The following is a 16,829-nucleotide window of genomic DNA, read 5'->3' as shown; positions in this document are numbered from 1 at the left end:
GCTCCAGGATATAACCCTTTCTTGGGGGCTTGTGGCCAACACCTTGATTGCCATTTGGGGCAGGGGGCGGGAATAGGGGGAATCTGGTCCCCAGTAGTTTTCTCAGAGCCATGTTAAATAAAAACAAAAAACAAACAAACAAGACAATCATACGCACAAAGCACATTTAAGTTAAATTCTTCAATAACAAGTCAACAGGGTCACTGGAAAATTGGTGGTAATGGGATAAAGTCAAAAAAACATCCACACTACTTCAAAGGAAACATTGCATACAACACACTCACCTGTAGCACTTCAAACAGAATCAAACATGAAGGTATTTCTTCTTCTTCCAAATGCAAAGGTAGCACAGATGCAGGGGAATTTGCCGCAATTTGGTCAAATAATTAGAAAATTTAATCCATCATTACTATGATTACCTTATTCTGATAAATATTATGACTAACCATTATTACATGTATTTTTTAAAAGTATGTTAATGTAGCCTACACAATAATAATCTTTCACATTGTAATCTTTTTATTTGTAATCTTTTCCATGTTTGTGCACTGCTGTGCATCTGTATGTGCGTAACCAGCACAGTGTACATGCGTTGTGCACCCGCCTATGTAGGCGCATATTAATATCTTGATAATGCACCTTTAAAATAACAGTGAAACACTGTGGCATTGACTTCAGACCAGGTTTTTATCAGTCAATCACACAATCGCTTTCTGCTGCCTCAAGATAGCCAGACACATAGACCAACACACCCATGGGCGCTCAGATGGGCACAAGTGCATTTGCTATTTAAACAAATGCACTGGGCGCTGGACGGGAAAATGATACCTGCATCTGTCTTAAATTGGCAAAGACACCTGAGTCATGCTTGGCGTTGCTTTGCGCCGAGTGTAAGATAGGGCCCTCTCATGTTTCCACATACAGTATTTAATTTTATTCGGCATTAAATTCAGGTTACTACAAGCCAACCAAAGCCTGAATCCTCAGCTTAAATGCCTAAACAACAAAACAACGCTTTAACTGGATGTCTGTCTGCTTGCTAAGACCAGTACGGCAAATGGGAGTTAAGCCTAAAAACTCTTTCAGAGCAGCCTGAAACGGCTTGACTTCTTTCCACCAGTGTTCAACACCTCTGCACCCACAAAGACATACCCACACTCCACAGCCTGATCCAGGCTCTTTAACTGCCAAACACTGCTGGTGACTCTACACCAAAACAACACTAGACTTGCCAAGATGATGCCTCGACAATGATGAAACAGTAAGGTATAACATGGTTTTGTGATCAAGGGTTGATGTCGATAACATTAAAATTAAAAAAGTAATTTCTTTAGAGAAGTTGAATTAAAGAGACAAAAGGGACCGGAGCACACTGATTAATTCACAGCTTTTTATTGTGCAACAATTAAAGGTTGTGAATTAATCAGTTCGCTCCAGTCCCTTTTGTTCTCTGGAAGTCTGCTGTTCTCGAACTCAGCTGCATTTTGCTGGAACCCTGTTTCAACTTAAAGTGGAATTAGCTTTCCTTTTTCCCACACTTAGAGCCACAATTCCTGAATAATTTATTATTTTATTTTCATTTATAGGCCTTATTTTTTTTATTTTTATTATGATCTTATGCTTTATCATGTATCCTCAAGACGTTTAGCTATTAATACATGTCTTCATTTATCCTAAAAGCGTTGTTTCTTTGAGCTGCAGTAAACCAGAGGTCACTGTTGGGATGAGAACTTATGATTATGAGACTGATTCATTGATGAAATTGAAGAAGGGTTAGTGCTTCCTCCTGGCGCTAACAAATTCTAACCAAAAAGAAGGTGGTGCCCAGACGAAGTTATGTTTTATATTAATAAAAGTATTATGTCATAACATTGGCAACGTAGAAAAAAAACATTGCAAATGAAGTGTTCAGAGCAGGTTGAAGCCCTGGCTTTTGACTTCTATATAAGTTCACCTCTAGTTTTGGAACTCTGTGCATGTTTAACATAGATAGATATAACAGTATGTAAACAACTGAAAATCACAAAAAGCATAATATTTAAATGTAGGGATGCACGATATTATCAGCACGTCATCAGTATCGGCCGATAAAATCTCTCAAATGAAATATCGGCATTGGCCATTTCTGCCGATTATGAGAGGCCGAATTGTTGCCTTCTCCTCCGCCGCCTGACTGTGCTTCCCTCCATGGACTGTTTCACCCTGACAGTCCAGGTGCTTTCTCCGCAGGCTCCACTTCACTTAAGCTACCCATCAGACCCACTGCTTCGTCCCACTTTAACTTGAATAACAAACCGGGGCTCGATGCTCTGGTTAGACCTATGTTCGGCTGCACAGATAGGAAACACTTCAGCTGACAGGATGTACCACTCTGTTTGGGGGGGGAAAATAAATCTTTTTGGTTTATAACGACAGTTGGCAACCAGCGTATTAGGTGCATTACCGCTACCTTCTCCTCCGGAGTGTGGACCAGAGATTAAATCCTACACATTAATTCTGTCTAAAAAACTTCTGCTCCACCCACTTGGCAGGTTCATTAAAGTTTTAAGACTGAGCTCCTGAACTCCAGTCTTCCTAAATTTTTACTTCATATATTGTCTTTCTTGATCATACTTAGTACAATCTATGCTTGCATGCATAATAGTCTCCTCAACCAGCTGGAAAAAAATATGTGCATATATCGGTATCGGCATCAGCAATATCGGATATCTGCTAAAAATCCAATATTGTGCATCCCTATTTAAATGCTTTTTTGCAATGCAAACAAAATGTTTGCTAATCTCACTAGCTCACTGTGCTTTAGTGTGTATGTGTGTGTTCCTTGTTTTTCAGCATGGAGATCTGCCACCCAAAGAACAACATCACCATGTGTCCTCTGTGTGACAGAGTGTGCAGTTACTGGAAGCTTAGTACTGCCTGTGGAACCGCCAGGGCTAGTCACCTGTTTGACAATCCTGCCACTGTTTTCTTCTCTATATTCATGGCTCTGTGGGGTGAGTACTATGAATGCAATAAAATACATGAATGCAATTAATATCCTGTTTATGAGGGCTATTCCGCTAAACTTTGTGGTCAATATGGCTGTAGTTTGTGATGCTGTTTAATTGACCCATCATTAAACCTTTGTTACTGTGACTACAACTGTCAAGCTTTCCATTTTAGAACATGTATGCAGTTTACAAAGATTACTGTGGTAGATTTACCATTCAAATTTTTTAAACAATTGGTACTTACTCATTTGTAGCCGGTGTATCAATAATGTTGGCTAAAAGTTCTTGAGCTGTAACTAGCTAGCCAAAGTTCAAAGTTGTGTCTGGCTGACTTTATAATGCTTATGCTTTAATGATTATGGCTGTCTTAAAAGATGTCCCGAGATTGGGACATCTCTATTCAAGACCACTTAGAATTAATTTTACCATTATTTCCATGATTAACTTGATGAAATTACTAAAAGAAACTTGGCTGTTGTTTGGTTGAAATGCTCTCTGCAGCAGGTGTCTGTACCAAAGATCATTTGTGAAGGAAGAAAGTCCACTCTGTAACTCCACTGTGTAATCGTGAGTGGATTGAGTGGACTTGTAGTCAACAACTCAAACAGAGTGACAAATATTCTCTCTAGATGATCATGTCACATATTGCACACTTTCATTCATATAATATTTATAATTTAGAACCATAGAAACTTGTTGATGGTAAATGTAGTCAGTTTAAGCAATAAATTCCTGTGTGTGACATATTGACCAAGAAAGCTGAGTTTTTTTTAGTTTTCCTGCTTCCCAACCATGCCAGTAGTGCCTACATGTACTAGGATGCATTGCACGCATCCTGTCCAATCAGCTACTAATGTTGTGATCATGCACACAGCCGGCAAGTACAGTAAAATACGAATACGAATACTGAGGTGTATTTACAAAAGTTTTTCCTCATCAAGTTGTACTGGTGTGCAAGGGTCATTACAAAAACGGCAAGCTAGAGTTAGTTATGTGAATCATTGCAAACTTGCACACACATTTTGGACAATGACGGGACCAGCAAAGCAGGATGCAACTGCATACGGTAAGTTACTATCAACGCTCATGCCAAACTCCCTTATAAAAATACACAATTTAAAATAGGCCTTGTTTGTATATGTACAACAAGCAACATGTATGATATTTTTAAAAAAGAATAATTTTAGGGGCCACTGTTTAATTCGGCACCTATTTTGTAGGTGAATGTGAACTTATTTCAGTAAAAATGGCACTTAAATGACTATTTACAGTTTTTCTCATTTGCTTACGTTTCTCATCCGGTACATTTCTCAGATCAGAATTGAAATTCTCAACACTACTTGTTCAACCACCACATCATCTAGTCACCTGTGCACATCATAAAAGCAATTTCTCATTATTTTGAAGAAATTGCAAATGCTGTGGCACTGTCATGCAAATGATTAGGTACAATTCTCTGCTGTTTCCAACATTATCAATTGCTTATGTCATGTTGATCCAAATGTATTTTACTGGTTCTCTGTTGAATAGTCTTATCCCTCAAAACATCTAGGCATTAGTTCATTGCCTAAGTCATTACATGCAAAATGGTTGAACCAGTTGTCATAATCTGTCAAGTATATCCTCTATACATTTCTATTAGACTTTTTTTGTAAATATGTGAATTGATGAATTGCTCTCAGGTGAATCTTGACTTTCACTAATGAAGGGTAATGTGTGAAGTGGTAGATCAACCAATTATCAACCTAGGCATACATAGGCATGTCCTTAGTCCTTAGCTTGTCCTCCTTAGGATAAAATAAGGGCCACAATTGTGGACCATGTTCTCAATCATGGTCTTACACTGGCTGGGGCTGATCGAAGGATGCAGCCAAATGTTGGGAGAACAACGGTGCCCTCAATCATTCAGACATTTTTTAGACAAAACAGGTGTGTAATCCAACAATGTGGACTGTACTATAACACTGTATACTTACTGTAATGGTTCATATTGCAGTATTTCGTTTGCATTTTATAGTATACAGTAAATATACTTTATACTTTATACTGTACATATACTGTAACACACAGGCACCCACATATACAGACAGGTGACAAATTTAAAAAAAAACTGGTACAGGTCTGAATGCTTGACCCCTACAGTGAGGGGATCCGGTGGCCCTGTTATGCTGTGGGGGCACTTTGCTGACCAGATCTCAACCCAGTTGAACACCTATGGAAGATTTTGGACCAATGTGTTCGACATCATCAAAACACCAAATGAGGGAATATCTTTTGGAAGAATGGTGTTCATCCTTCCAGTAGAGTTCCAGAGACTTGTAGAATGAATGCAAAGAAGCACTGAAGCTGTTCTAGGGGCATGTGGTGGTATTAATTTTAATCATGTCAAAAATTATCCTACACAGTTGTCAGGAATTGATCAGCTCTCCAGGGTGCTGATTCTGCTGCTGGCAGCAACTAGAAGCTGTCCAGAGTTCGTTCTTTCTTTAGTTTAATCATTGTTTTCACCTCATTTATTTCCCCATGTGTTCCTCATGTCATCATGTATTAATGCAGCAAGAAAGTCGCTCTATGTCTGATCCGTTGTTGATATCCGTATGCTGAGTCTTGACAGACACCCTCAGCTTGATGGGTCTGTTTTAATACCTACGTGTATTGCCATTAGGTCAAATACTTAGACAATTTCATCTGTCATTACTGCGATTAGCTAACTCTGATAAATATTAGGACTAACCCTCACTTATGACATGTATGTTTTAAAATATGTTGATGTACACAATAATAATCTTTCACATTGTAGTCCTTTTGTTTGTAATCTTTTGCATGTTTGTGGGCTGTTGCACGTCTGTGTGTCTGTAACAAGCAGAGTGTATGCGTATTGTGCACCCCCCTATGTAGGCACATATTACTATCTTGATAATGCGCCCTTAAAATAACAGTGAAACACTGCGCCATTGACTTCAGATCAGGTTTTTGTTGGTAAATCGTGCAATCGCTTTGAAGACAGTAATGCATTCGCTATTTAAACGTGGGTGCTGGATGGGAAAATGACAACTGCATCGGCCTTAAACGACACTTGTGTCACGCTTAGCGCCACTTTGTGCTGGGTGTAAGTTAGGGCTCTTTGTTTGTTTTTCCTTTAATTTGTCACCCGGTTGTGTATGAATGTGTATATACAGTGCTGCTTGAAAGTTTGTGAACCCTTTAGAATTTTCTGTATTTCTGCATAAATATGACCTAAAATGTGATCAATTTTTTACATAAGCCCTAAAACTTGATGAAGGGAACCCAATAAACAAAGGACACAGAAAGATTAAATGTATTCATTAATTTATTGAGGAAAATGATCCAATCTCACATATTTGTAAGAGGCAAAAGTATGTGAACCCTTTCTTTCAGTAACTGGTGTGACCCCCTTTTGCAGCAATAACTTCAGCCAAATGTTTTTGGCAACTGCTCATCAGCCCTGCGCATTGGTTTGGAGGAATTTTAGCCCATTCCTCCTACAGAACAGTCTCAACTCAGGGATGTTGGTGGGCTTCTTTGCATGAACTACATGCTTCAGGTCCTTCCACAGCATTTCTATTGGATTAAGATCAGGACTTTGACTCGGCCCTTCCAAAACATTATCTTTCTTCTGTTCTAACCATTCTTTGATAGAACAACTTGTATGATTAGGGTCGTTGTCTTACTGCATGACCCACTTTGTCGAGTTTCAGTTCACAGGTGGATAACTTGACATTTTCCTATAGAATGTACTCAGAACTCATAGCTTCTTCAATGATTGCAAGCTGTCCTGGTTCAGAGGCAGCAAAGCACGCTCAAACTATGATACTGCCACCAACATGTTTCACAGATGGGTCAAGGTTCTAACGCTGGAATGCAATGTTTGCTCATTGCTCATAATGCTTCTCATTCAAGCCAAAAAGTTTGATTTTGGACTCATCCATCCACAGAACATTGTTCCAATTGCCATCAGGCTTATCCATGTGGTCTTGAGCGAACCATAGACAGCAGCAATGTTCTTTTTGGAGAGAAGTGGATTTTTTCCTTGCAACTCTGCCATACACACCATTGATGTTCGATGTTCTCAAGATGGTGGACTCATGAACATTGACTGTAGCCACTTCAAGAGAGGACTTTAGTTTCCTAGATATTACCCTGGGGTCCCTTGTGGCCTCCCAGACTATTACACACCTTGCTCTTGATGTGTTCTTTGTTGTATGACTACTCCTGGGGAGGGTAACAATGGTGTTTGATGTCTTCCATTTGTGCACAATCTGCCTGACAGTCGACTGGTGGAGTCCAAACTCTGTAGAAATGGTTTTGTAGCCCCTTCCAGCCTGGTGAGCATCAACAACTCTTCTTCTAAGGTGCTCAGAAATCTCCTTTGTTTGAGCCATGACACACTTCCACAAACCTGTGTTGTGAAGCTCAAACTTTGATAGTGAAGACCCAGATTTCTCTTCTTTAGATAAGGCAGGGCCTCCCAGACTTACACTTGTTTTTCATCCCATTGATTGAAACACCCGACTCTAATTTCCCATGCATACCACGCATAAATATGTAACAGTGGATCATTTTCCTCAATAAATAAACAAACAAGTGTAATGTTTTTGTCTCATTTGTTTAGTTGATCTCGCGTAATCTAGTTTTAGGACTTGCATGGAGATCTGATCATGTTTTAGGCCGTATTTATGCAAAAATAGAGCAAATTCTCAAGGGTTCACAAACTTTCAAGCAGCACTGTAAAAGAGCTCAACCAATGATAAAGCAACAGAAAGGTCAACTGTGTAATACAGTTTGTTTTCATTCATCCGACATTCACATTCACATTACTGACAGTTGCATTATATAGTAATTTAACAAGTATAGTAATTTGCTGTCACTAACCAAGATCTGTAAAGCCTGATGATAATAACTGATTCTTAATGTTACGTCACATAGCTACATTTGTTTACAGAAACAGGCTAGATGCTAATTCTAGCAAATCCCAGCAATAAAACACAGATGAGATTACGTACATCCACTGTAATAACGTTATCCACAAACAGAATATTTTATATATGACATTTGTGTTTGCTTACGGTTGAAGTTGTCTTGGGGGAGACACTGTGGCAATACTGCTCCATCTATATGCTAACGTTAGCATGTGCAAGCAATTTCTAGCGAGGCTAAAACATTACAAGTTGTCACGTTGCACTGTTATGCTGAAGAGCTGCCATGTTGTGACTTATCAAATGAAAAGTTGTGAACCGTATGTGTGTCTGTTTATGCTTGTTGTTATAGCAGTGGGAAACAATGCAGTGACTTTTTCAGCTCCATTGCATCCTGCCGTGTTGTTTTGGTCTCTCACCTTAGGCAGTGGAAGTTTTTTAGTGAGGAGCGTCAGCCTGGCATTGTGAGCCTGAGTTCAGGGCGAAGAGAACCTGGAGTTACAGACAAATCGCTACACACATTGTACAGTAATCATACTTTAAACTGAGATAGGAATAACATTCATGACAAAACGCTCCTGCTCCCAAGCATCCAGATATCTATGATGTCACAAAGGTGATGTTTTCTCCTCTAGCACACAAACAGATGGCCACTGTGCAATAAGGCTACAATTATATGTAGCTATTATTTAAAAGAAATATGGGCAACTAGTGTATATATCAACTGTTCTTTTATTCAAAAAGTTGTACAAGAAAGGGAATTACATATAGTAAAGCCCAGGGGGATTTGAGTGGATGAACCTGGTTAAAGGGAGAGTGACCACCATAAGGGATGCTCTACCCATACCTGGCATTCTATTGGTTGGGGAATTTTAACAGGATTGTGGCACACAAACTCTGAAAGCGAGAGCAGTAGTTGAGAGCAAACATTTCATGAGCACAAAGGAATAGCCTGAGTAGAGGGAGAGGGACTTAAGCAACAGCACAGGAAATCTGTGCACAAGCAATATATCTGAGTGCAGGCATACAGGTTTGAGCAGGAGCAGAGACAATCCAGGAGTCTACAGAATCAACTTGAAAGCAAGAGAAGAATTTAAAGTGGAACTCACAGGTCTTGAGGGAAAGTTTTAAACCATCTGAATGTGAAATAAATAACTTGTGCTCTCAAATTGAAAGACTATGCTCTTAAATAAAGAGCATCTATCCCTATATTTATCTTCAGGAGGAGAAAATAGGGAGAGAGGGAGAAGTCAAGTCAAGGCAATTAAAAAGCACATTTGAAAACAAACTGAGTTGACTAAAGTGCTGCAAATTACATGTACAAGAGTAAAGATAAATGACGTCAGTATTGAAGTCACGAATAAAAGACAATAATGAAAAACAATGATAAAATACAAGGTAATATCAAAGTATATACACAAATGTTACCATGATTTAACCCAGTTTGTTGCCCACTAAGTCCCCTACATGACAAGATGAGGTAAAGGGAATCTGCAGCCATGTCTTTCTTCATGACTTTCTCTCATGCCTCCTCTTGAGCCCTGTTTCTTTATTTTCTTTGGCTGTTTTAATTCACTGCAGTCCACCAGTAGACTGGTGTATCACTGAAACATCACTGATGTATGGGGGAGAGGGGACAACAGGTGTGTATGTGTATAGACTAAAATGCCATGCTTACTTGTCCAACATTAGTTCCCAGGCAGCAGAAACCCTAAGATGATAACCCATAGTCATGCTGAGGTCATCATGATTCTGTGTTACAGGGTCATTCCCAGTAAATGTGTGTTACTCAATATAAAACAAAAAACAAAATTGATATGAGGACAAACAAACAGTAGGTGTGCAGCAGGGTCAGCAGCGGAGCTGCGCCTCCATCCCAGAAACCGACAATGATTCAAGTATAGATTGTAATTGAACCATGTACTCTGAAAGATATTTCAGTGTATTCTGTGTATTTGTCTTATTGTATTCTCTGTGATCCAAAGCCGCCATGTTCATGGAGCATTGGAAGAGGAGACAGATGAGACTGAACTATGAATGGGACCTGACTGGGTTTGAAGATGAGGAGGTGAGTGCCCAAATTACATGTTAACTTATTTAGATCTGTCTAGTAAGGATGATGAGTTCACAATTTCAACATTAAGACAATGAATGTACAGGTTGTGAATTGTGATACAGAAAAGGAGGAAGTGAACAAAAGCTGGTTCATACATAACCTTTAAGATTCCTGTGTTTGTAGAAGTTCTGAATTGCCCCCCTTATAAAGCATATAATTATCATAATTATGCTTCTATCATTTTTAGTTTTACAGGGTGATTATATTTTTAGAGTTTCAATTTTAAGCATTTTGGTCAAAGGCAATGGAGGGAATTTTTAACTATGTGATTTGGAATCAGGTGTCAACTGGAAATTGTACAATCTGGAATTAGGATTCAGAACATCACACTTGTTGGAAATATTCCTTGTAAGATAAATAATTAAATAGACCAGTAGATTTGGTGCAAATCTGACAACTTCTCCTTGTCTACCGTTTATACTTAAAGTAAGCACATGTGACCATAACCACTGTACTATAAGACCATAAAACCTCATCCCTGGCCTCCTGTCACTGTTATGGTTGCTGGTAACAGGATTTTTCTGATTAAAGGATATATGACATTCAGAAACAAATCAGATAAATCTGCCATGGCTAATCTTTTGTTAAACCAATGCTCATGCTCATAATTACCCATTCAATGCTGAGGTATTCCTTATCAATTTGTTAAAATATGTCATCATCTAATAAACTGTTTGGGAAATGGTTCAAAAAAATGTTGAAAATATTATCTCTGTTGTGCTTTATTTGCGATTTCATGGCTTAGAACTTGCAATAAACCACAATAACAATATATGCGTTTTGGTGTACGAGTGTCCCCAACCACTTGTGTATTTTGTTCTTACCAAAGAACATTTTGGAAAAAGGAAAACTTTGATGAATGTCAAATATGTTCTTAAGTAACATTTCACCAATAAAATAGTTTTAATTAGCTGTTTGGTAAGATCTGTTTATAAGCCTGAATATTTTTTTAAAATCTCATCAGCACAATCTTTTTTTAAGTGATTAATATATTGGGTTTTTGTGAGGGTTTTTTTCATCAGCACAAATAAATAATGAAAAACTAAAGGAATCTGTGGATACGCACAAATTAAGATGGAATATGTGCACCCAAACACTTAAATGAATTAGGCCTTTGTTACAAACTAAAACCAGACTTATTTTTCAAAGAATGACACTCTGCTAAGGTCTTTTTCACACATTTTTATACAGTATATGAACAGCATCATACTCAAAGTGTGACTTTCTGAGATCTGGGAACATGCTGACATCACTACAGTCTGAGAGAAACACAAGTAGTCAGTTTGAAGACAAACAGTTTACCCAGATTCACTAAACAACTAAATTTGGACAAACTGAAATGTCATTAACAGTCCCTCATTGCACAGGAAAACTGTGCATGTACAACTACAGTACAGTAGTCTCTCATTTCATTATGCCACCTTAGTCCCACGCAGCACTTTCTACCTTGCGGCATGAATGCTGCAAAGTGTGTGTGAAAAGGGGGGACACTAGAGGGCAGCAAAGCTTTCGCATAGTATCGCTGGACTGATTTCCAGTATGGCAGAATCATCTCAGACTGGAAATTAGTGTTTACTTTATATATACTTTTGGATAACGACTACATTTTTTTCCCTACTGCTGTTTAACAGGTAGTATTTATGAGTCACAGTCAAATCATCATTTCATGCTCATTCTGTTGTTTGACAACAGAAACAGGGAAATATGTAAATTAGAATAACAGATTGGGAATTTGGCTGTGGTAATGATACAGCGAGGGGCCTTCTCTGGCTTTGGGACAGAATGGCAGATTGAAATGAGAGAATACTGTAAGTACAGTAGGGGTTTGTCTCCAACCTATCTGATAGTCAGACAGGTTGGTTAGTAGTGAAAACTCTGAGTTTGTTAACCCTGAGATAAGGGAAACTCCTCCTGCAGAGCCTGAAGCAGCTGTCAGACACCACGTTTAGTTTCCTCACACAAATTTCCATTCAGTCCACATTAAAGCATGTATTGAAATGCTTTCATTTGCAGAGGTTTAAATCAGAATCAAAATCCCGGTCAGATATTTGTTATACAAGGAATATCTAGTGTCACTTCTCCACTAGGTATATAGGTAATAGGAGGAAAACCAAGACCTGTATTTTTAGTCTTAATCTTCCCATACCTATTTACCATTCCCTCCTGAATGTACAAAATTTACATCCCCCGAGTTACATACGTCCCCAGAGCTTAGTACGTCCTAAGTGGAGTAGAGTGTCTTTAAGTGTGAAGTATCAGTATGAGATATACCTATTTGGTACTTTAGCCTATATATAGTACTCCCTCAAAGGGGGGAAGTTGCTTCTAGAGCCATTCAACATAAAAGAGATAGGGAAAAAAACACTTACCTAGTAGGCTTTAGCAGCAATCAGTGAAGAAAAATACGCCTTTATGGAAATGAGTATTCTCTTTATTCGAGTATTACAATATAAGTGCTATTCAAAATCCAAAACCAATACAGGGTTTTAGTATATCATGCAAAAATGATCTAAAACTAAGTGTCCTTCCCTGAGCAGAGAGAACTTGAGTTCTCTTTTTTTCTCTCTTTATACCATGCAACATGAGCTGGGCTATGCCCTATGACAGTTGGTTATTATATGGGTACTCTGGAAAGAACCCAGAAGTACTGGAAATAATACACATACACACACAACGCAGGTTGTCATATGATATATATACACAGACAAGGCAGGTTGTAGCATGTTCAAGGACATCTACTTTTGTCAGGACCTAATCACCCAGAGCATAAAGCAAGGTTATTATAGTTAGGTTAAACTAGTCTAAAAACTAAAACTAGGTGTGAAAAAACATTTTAATTAACTGAAAAAAATAATAAAACATAATGAAAAATACAAAACTATAATAACTTGGGCATAAAGTTAATTTAGACAGAACTCTTAATAAGGCTCTGGCCTAGAGCTCATCCTCTTTGAGGGTCCAAGGGTGGGGGGACACTACAGCATGGGGCATCCGGTGTGGAGTGCCATTCTTAACTAAAGTTACCGCTTTTATACGCATCAGTCATTTCTGTCATGTAGTTAGAACAATAGTTAGAACTGAAGTGTTTAGTGCACATAATCGAGTCATCTCTCTTAATTAAAAAAAACAACAAAAAAACTAGACATTATAAGATCAATGAATAATCATTTCATATTTCTAGGGCTGTAGTCTCCTGGTCGACTGGCCGATTAGTTTGTCGATATGCTCTCGTCCAACCAAAGTCTCATTGGTTGAATAATCGCCATGTTACTTTCATAAGGAGAAAAGTGCTATATCAATTCATTAATTCATTTCCTGCGGCGGGAGGGACAAACTAACAAATTACCTGTGAAAACAGGGGCATATTCAAAACACCCCCATTGTTTTCACAACTTTGAACTCACCCAACCTAATGGAGACTGCTAGGTCTAACTTTACTCAACATTTACTGAGCGTTTACTGAATCAGTGTTTCTCCTATAATTATAACAACGAGAACCCCCCAAAAAATTCAATTTAACTAATAAATAAATAAACTCAGAGTTCAGGGTTAGTCTCAGAGTTTGTTAAACCTGCCTTCTGGAATAGACCAGTGATCTGTCAGACTTCCTCACAGGAATGTCACTGTGTTCCTAGTTCTCAGCTATTAAATTGGTGAGTACAGTGTTATTATTACCGATAGAAACTCTGGCTAGAAATACGAAAGTAAGATGCAATGTAAAACTGGAGTAATAAACAAATAGGAAACCAAGTCACCAATCTAAAAATGATCTAGTGCAAGAAATGTTTTTTAGCTACTGAAGAAAGGTAAAAACCCTATTACTGCCATTTCCATATACACATGTTTTTGTTCATGTTTTGCTATTTTTTTATTCACAAGTATTTTCAAAAACATTCAGTTTCTCTTCAACAAAGTAAAAGCAGATAGTGAGATGAATGTCATAATCATAATTAAGGTTATCCATGTTGTTTTTTACTAACAGTTCCCCCCACCCCCCTTCCCCCACCCCCCTTCTCTCTTTCTCTCTTTTGGTTTATTTTTCACAGGAAGCTCTCAAGGTTTGAATAAATTCCCATTACTTATAACTCTCCTCCTCTCGCTACTCTTTGTAGCCTTTCTGCTGCTGCTACCTCTGCCAAATTCTGATCATAACACATCACAAAAAAGTTATGTGTGTTAGTTTAAGTGGTAAATGTATTGTTTGTTCTACTTACATGGCAAAAAACATAGTTGTTAGGATTTGCAGACTCAATTAGTGCATTAATGCTTTCCCCCATGCATTTGATAAAAAACAATATTTTACAAGTAGCCTTGTCAAACCAAAAAGTTCCAGGAACTATGGAACTAGAGGAACTAATCTCAGGAACTAAAACTTCCTTTTGCACATTCCTGTTTGTATTACCACTGTAAAGAAGGCAAATTAGACACGTGATGGTATTGTGCACACGCCCAGAAAAGACATACCCAAACTAAAATGGTTACTATTCTTGAACCCTATGGATTACAGACATGACCCTGGTCTCTTTTGAAAGGTAATTCTTTGTAGTGTCATGATCAAGTTGTCCTCCCAATCTTTCCCTAAGTGTTCCTCAAAATTTGGTTTAAAACGTTGAATCAACTCAGTTGTACTGTCATCTGACCTCTGCACACAGTTAGTGATTTTGGAGAAATCTGTGTTAGCATGTGCAATATCTCAGCTTTTAGGACCAATTATCCAAGTGTTGTTCTAAAGTTTTTCCATTATAACCGTCATGCTGATATTGTTGCTCACATTTGGGAAGCTTAGTTTGCATCTGTGGCCACTGATGTGGCAGCAGAGCAGAGATAACAAGAAGGCCATCATGTGGCATGGCATTGGGCAGAGTCATTGTTCTACCATAATATTTGTAGGAATTTGTGCACTCAAATGATTTTAAGGGGACATTATGAATTATTATTGTGCATGACTTTGTTTAGCAACATAACTCATATTAGAGTATGTATAATAATAGGGAAATAGTCCTCCTGTTTGGCCACACAAGAGAGGTCAATTAGAATTAAAATTGGTATTAATCTTAATTATGATTTTGCAAGGGTGTAGGTCTTGTAAGGTTAAGTGACTGAGACACAAGTGCAAGAAAAACACCAACAAGTTCACTTTTAGTTACAAACACTTATTACTAATGCTACAGCTACAAGTACAAAACACTGCAGAAACAACAAATTACAAACTAACAAGAGGGAAAGGAGAAACTGGTACACAAGGCTATGGCTAATGAATGATTGAAGTGAATGATGCAATTATCTATTGTGCAGTTGGTATGAGAGACATGATAGACAGATTAGATAACTGTTTCCTTAGAGGCAGCGAGTCAAATCAACAGTGCAACAGCTTATTTCTGATTTGCTAATTGAAGTAACCAATTATGAAAGCACCAGTGTTGAAGGAAATTGATGGAGATTTTTTCAGAAATACCTACCTTTCTCCCTGGGGTGGCTTCTTGTGGGGAATGGAGTAAGATTTGCTGTGGTAAGTAGGCTGAAGTCGGGAACTGATGAATAAGTAGGCCGGTCTGGATCTAGGAAAGTTCCCCTTGGAGGAGAGCTCCTGGTTTAGGCTCTCCTAGTTTTGATTCTGAACTCATGACTCTAGAGTTTGAGGTTTTGACTGCCATAGTTGCAACTTGCCTTGTCTCACTTGCGTTGTTGTAACTCGCCTTGTCTCACTTGCGTTGTTGCAATGTCATCAAGCTCTGCACAAGCCTGATAACGACCCATTCATTTGAATCAGGTGTTTTGGTGCAGGAAAACAACTAAAACATGCAGGGCAGGGGTGCCCCAGGACCAGGATTGAAAAACATTGCACTAGAAACACCAGAAGATGACTGCCTCCAGAGACATATAGCTAGGGGGTGGCATCAACCTGGGGAAGGCCACTAGGCCCTCCCACCATTCCCACAGCTCCACACCCAGGCTGTGGTGGCTGTCTTACTCCCTCACCGATCATTTTGACCTTTGGTGCAGAGGGAGACTCACATGCAAACAGCAAGAGCACAGATCTCATCAGTCTAATCTTCTTCACATGCTGGAAATGGCAATTTTAGGATTAGGTGAACTGATTGAATAAGCAAATTTAACAAACTGCCCAGCACACAAACCAATTACACTATTCCAAACTATTATAACTCTATTCTGTAAATATATATATTTAATATTATTTTGTTTTATTTTATTTGTGTTTACCATACTTCTGCTCTATTTTTTTCTTTATTCTTCTATATTCAAGACACATTCTTTGTATGCTTGCATACTTGGCTAATAGAACAGATTCTGATTCTGAGTCGAGTGCCTGTCTCAGCTTGCTCCTTGGTAGGTAGGCACTTTTTTCCACCACACAGTTCTTGTTGCATTTGCCTGTTTTCCTGGCACACTCTGAGCGTTTTCTGTACACATATTCACTTCTGCAGTCGTCAAACCAAGAGCACTGCCCAACAAATTAATTTTTGATTGGCTAGACTGTGAACTATTCTACAATTTCTAATATGTTTTTCATCTCTAAATCAACTTCCTGTTTATTTTCCCTCTCCTATTTTCTTCTGCATTTCTTTTCTCTTCTTCTGTCCTGTTTTGAACCTCACATAATTTTGTACACTCTTCCCATGCAACTAAATATTAGTTCATGTAAGAATAATCCCAATCTGGATCCCCAACCAGCTTCAATGGATCCATATAGCCATGCAACATTGTTATTGCCCAATTTTCAGAACTGCCTTCTTGGAGCCAGCGCTCAGTGGACCACCTGGGACA

General features: G+C 38.5%; 1 protein-coding gene across 1 annotated transcript in view; it reads left to right on the top strand.

Annotated features, from left to right (window-relative positions):
* LOC121897579 (anoctamin-1-like) overlaps positions 1–16,829 on the top strand; it is a 165,777-nt gene that overhangs the window by 80,264 nt on the left and 68,684 nt on the right. Inside the window, exons 12-14 of the mRNA XM_042412150.1 lie at positions 2,833–2,993; positions 9,913–9,995; positions 14,090–14,101. Coding sequence (XP_042268084.1) covers positions 2,833–2,993; positions 9,913–9,995; positions 14,090–14,101 — 256 coding nt within the window. The remainder of the gene's footprint in view (positions 1–2,832; positions 2,994–9,912; positions 9,996–14,089; positions 14,102–16,829) is intronic.

The sequence above is a fragment of the Thunnus maccoyii genome, chromosome 5 (assembly GCF_910596095.1).
Source record: "Thunnus maccoyii chromosome 5, fThuMac1.1, whole genome shotgun sequence".
Taxonomy (NCBI): domain Eukaryota; kingdom Metazoa; phylum Chordata; class Actinopteri; order Scombriformes; family Scombridae; genus Thunnus; species Thunnus maccoyii.
Note: the sequence above shows the minus strand (reverse complement) of the source record. Positions and strands in the feature narration are given on the sequence as shown.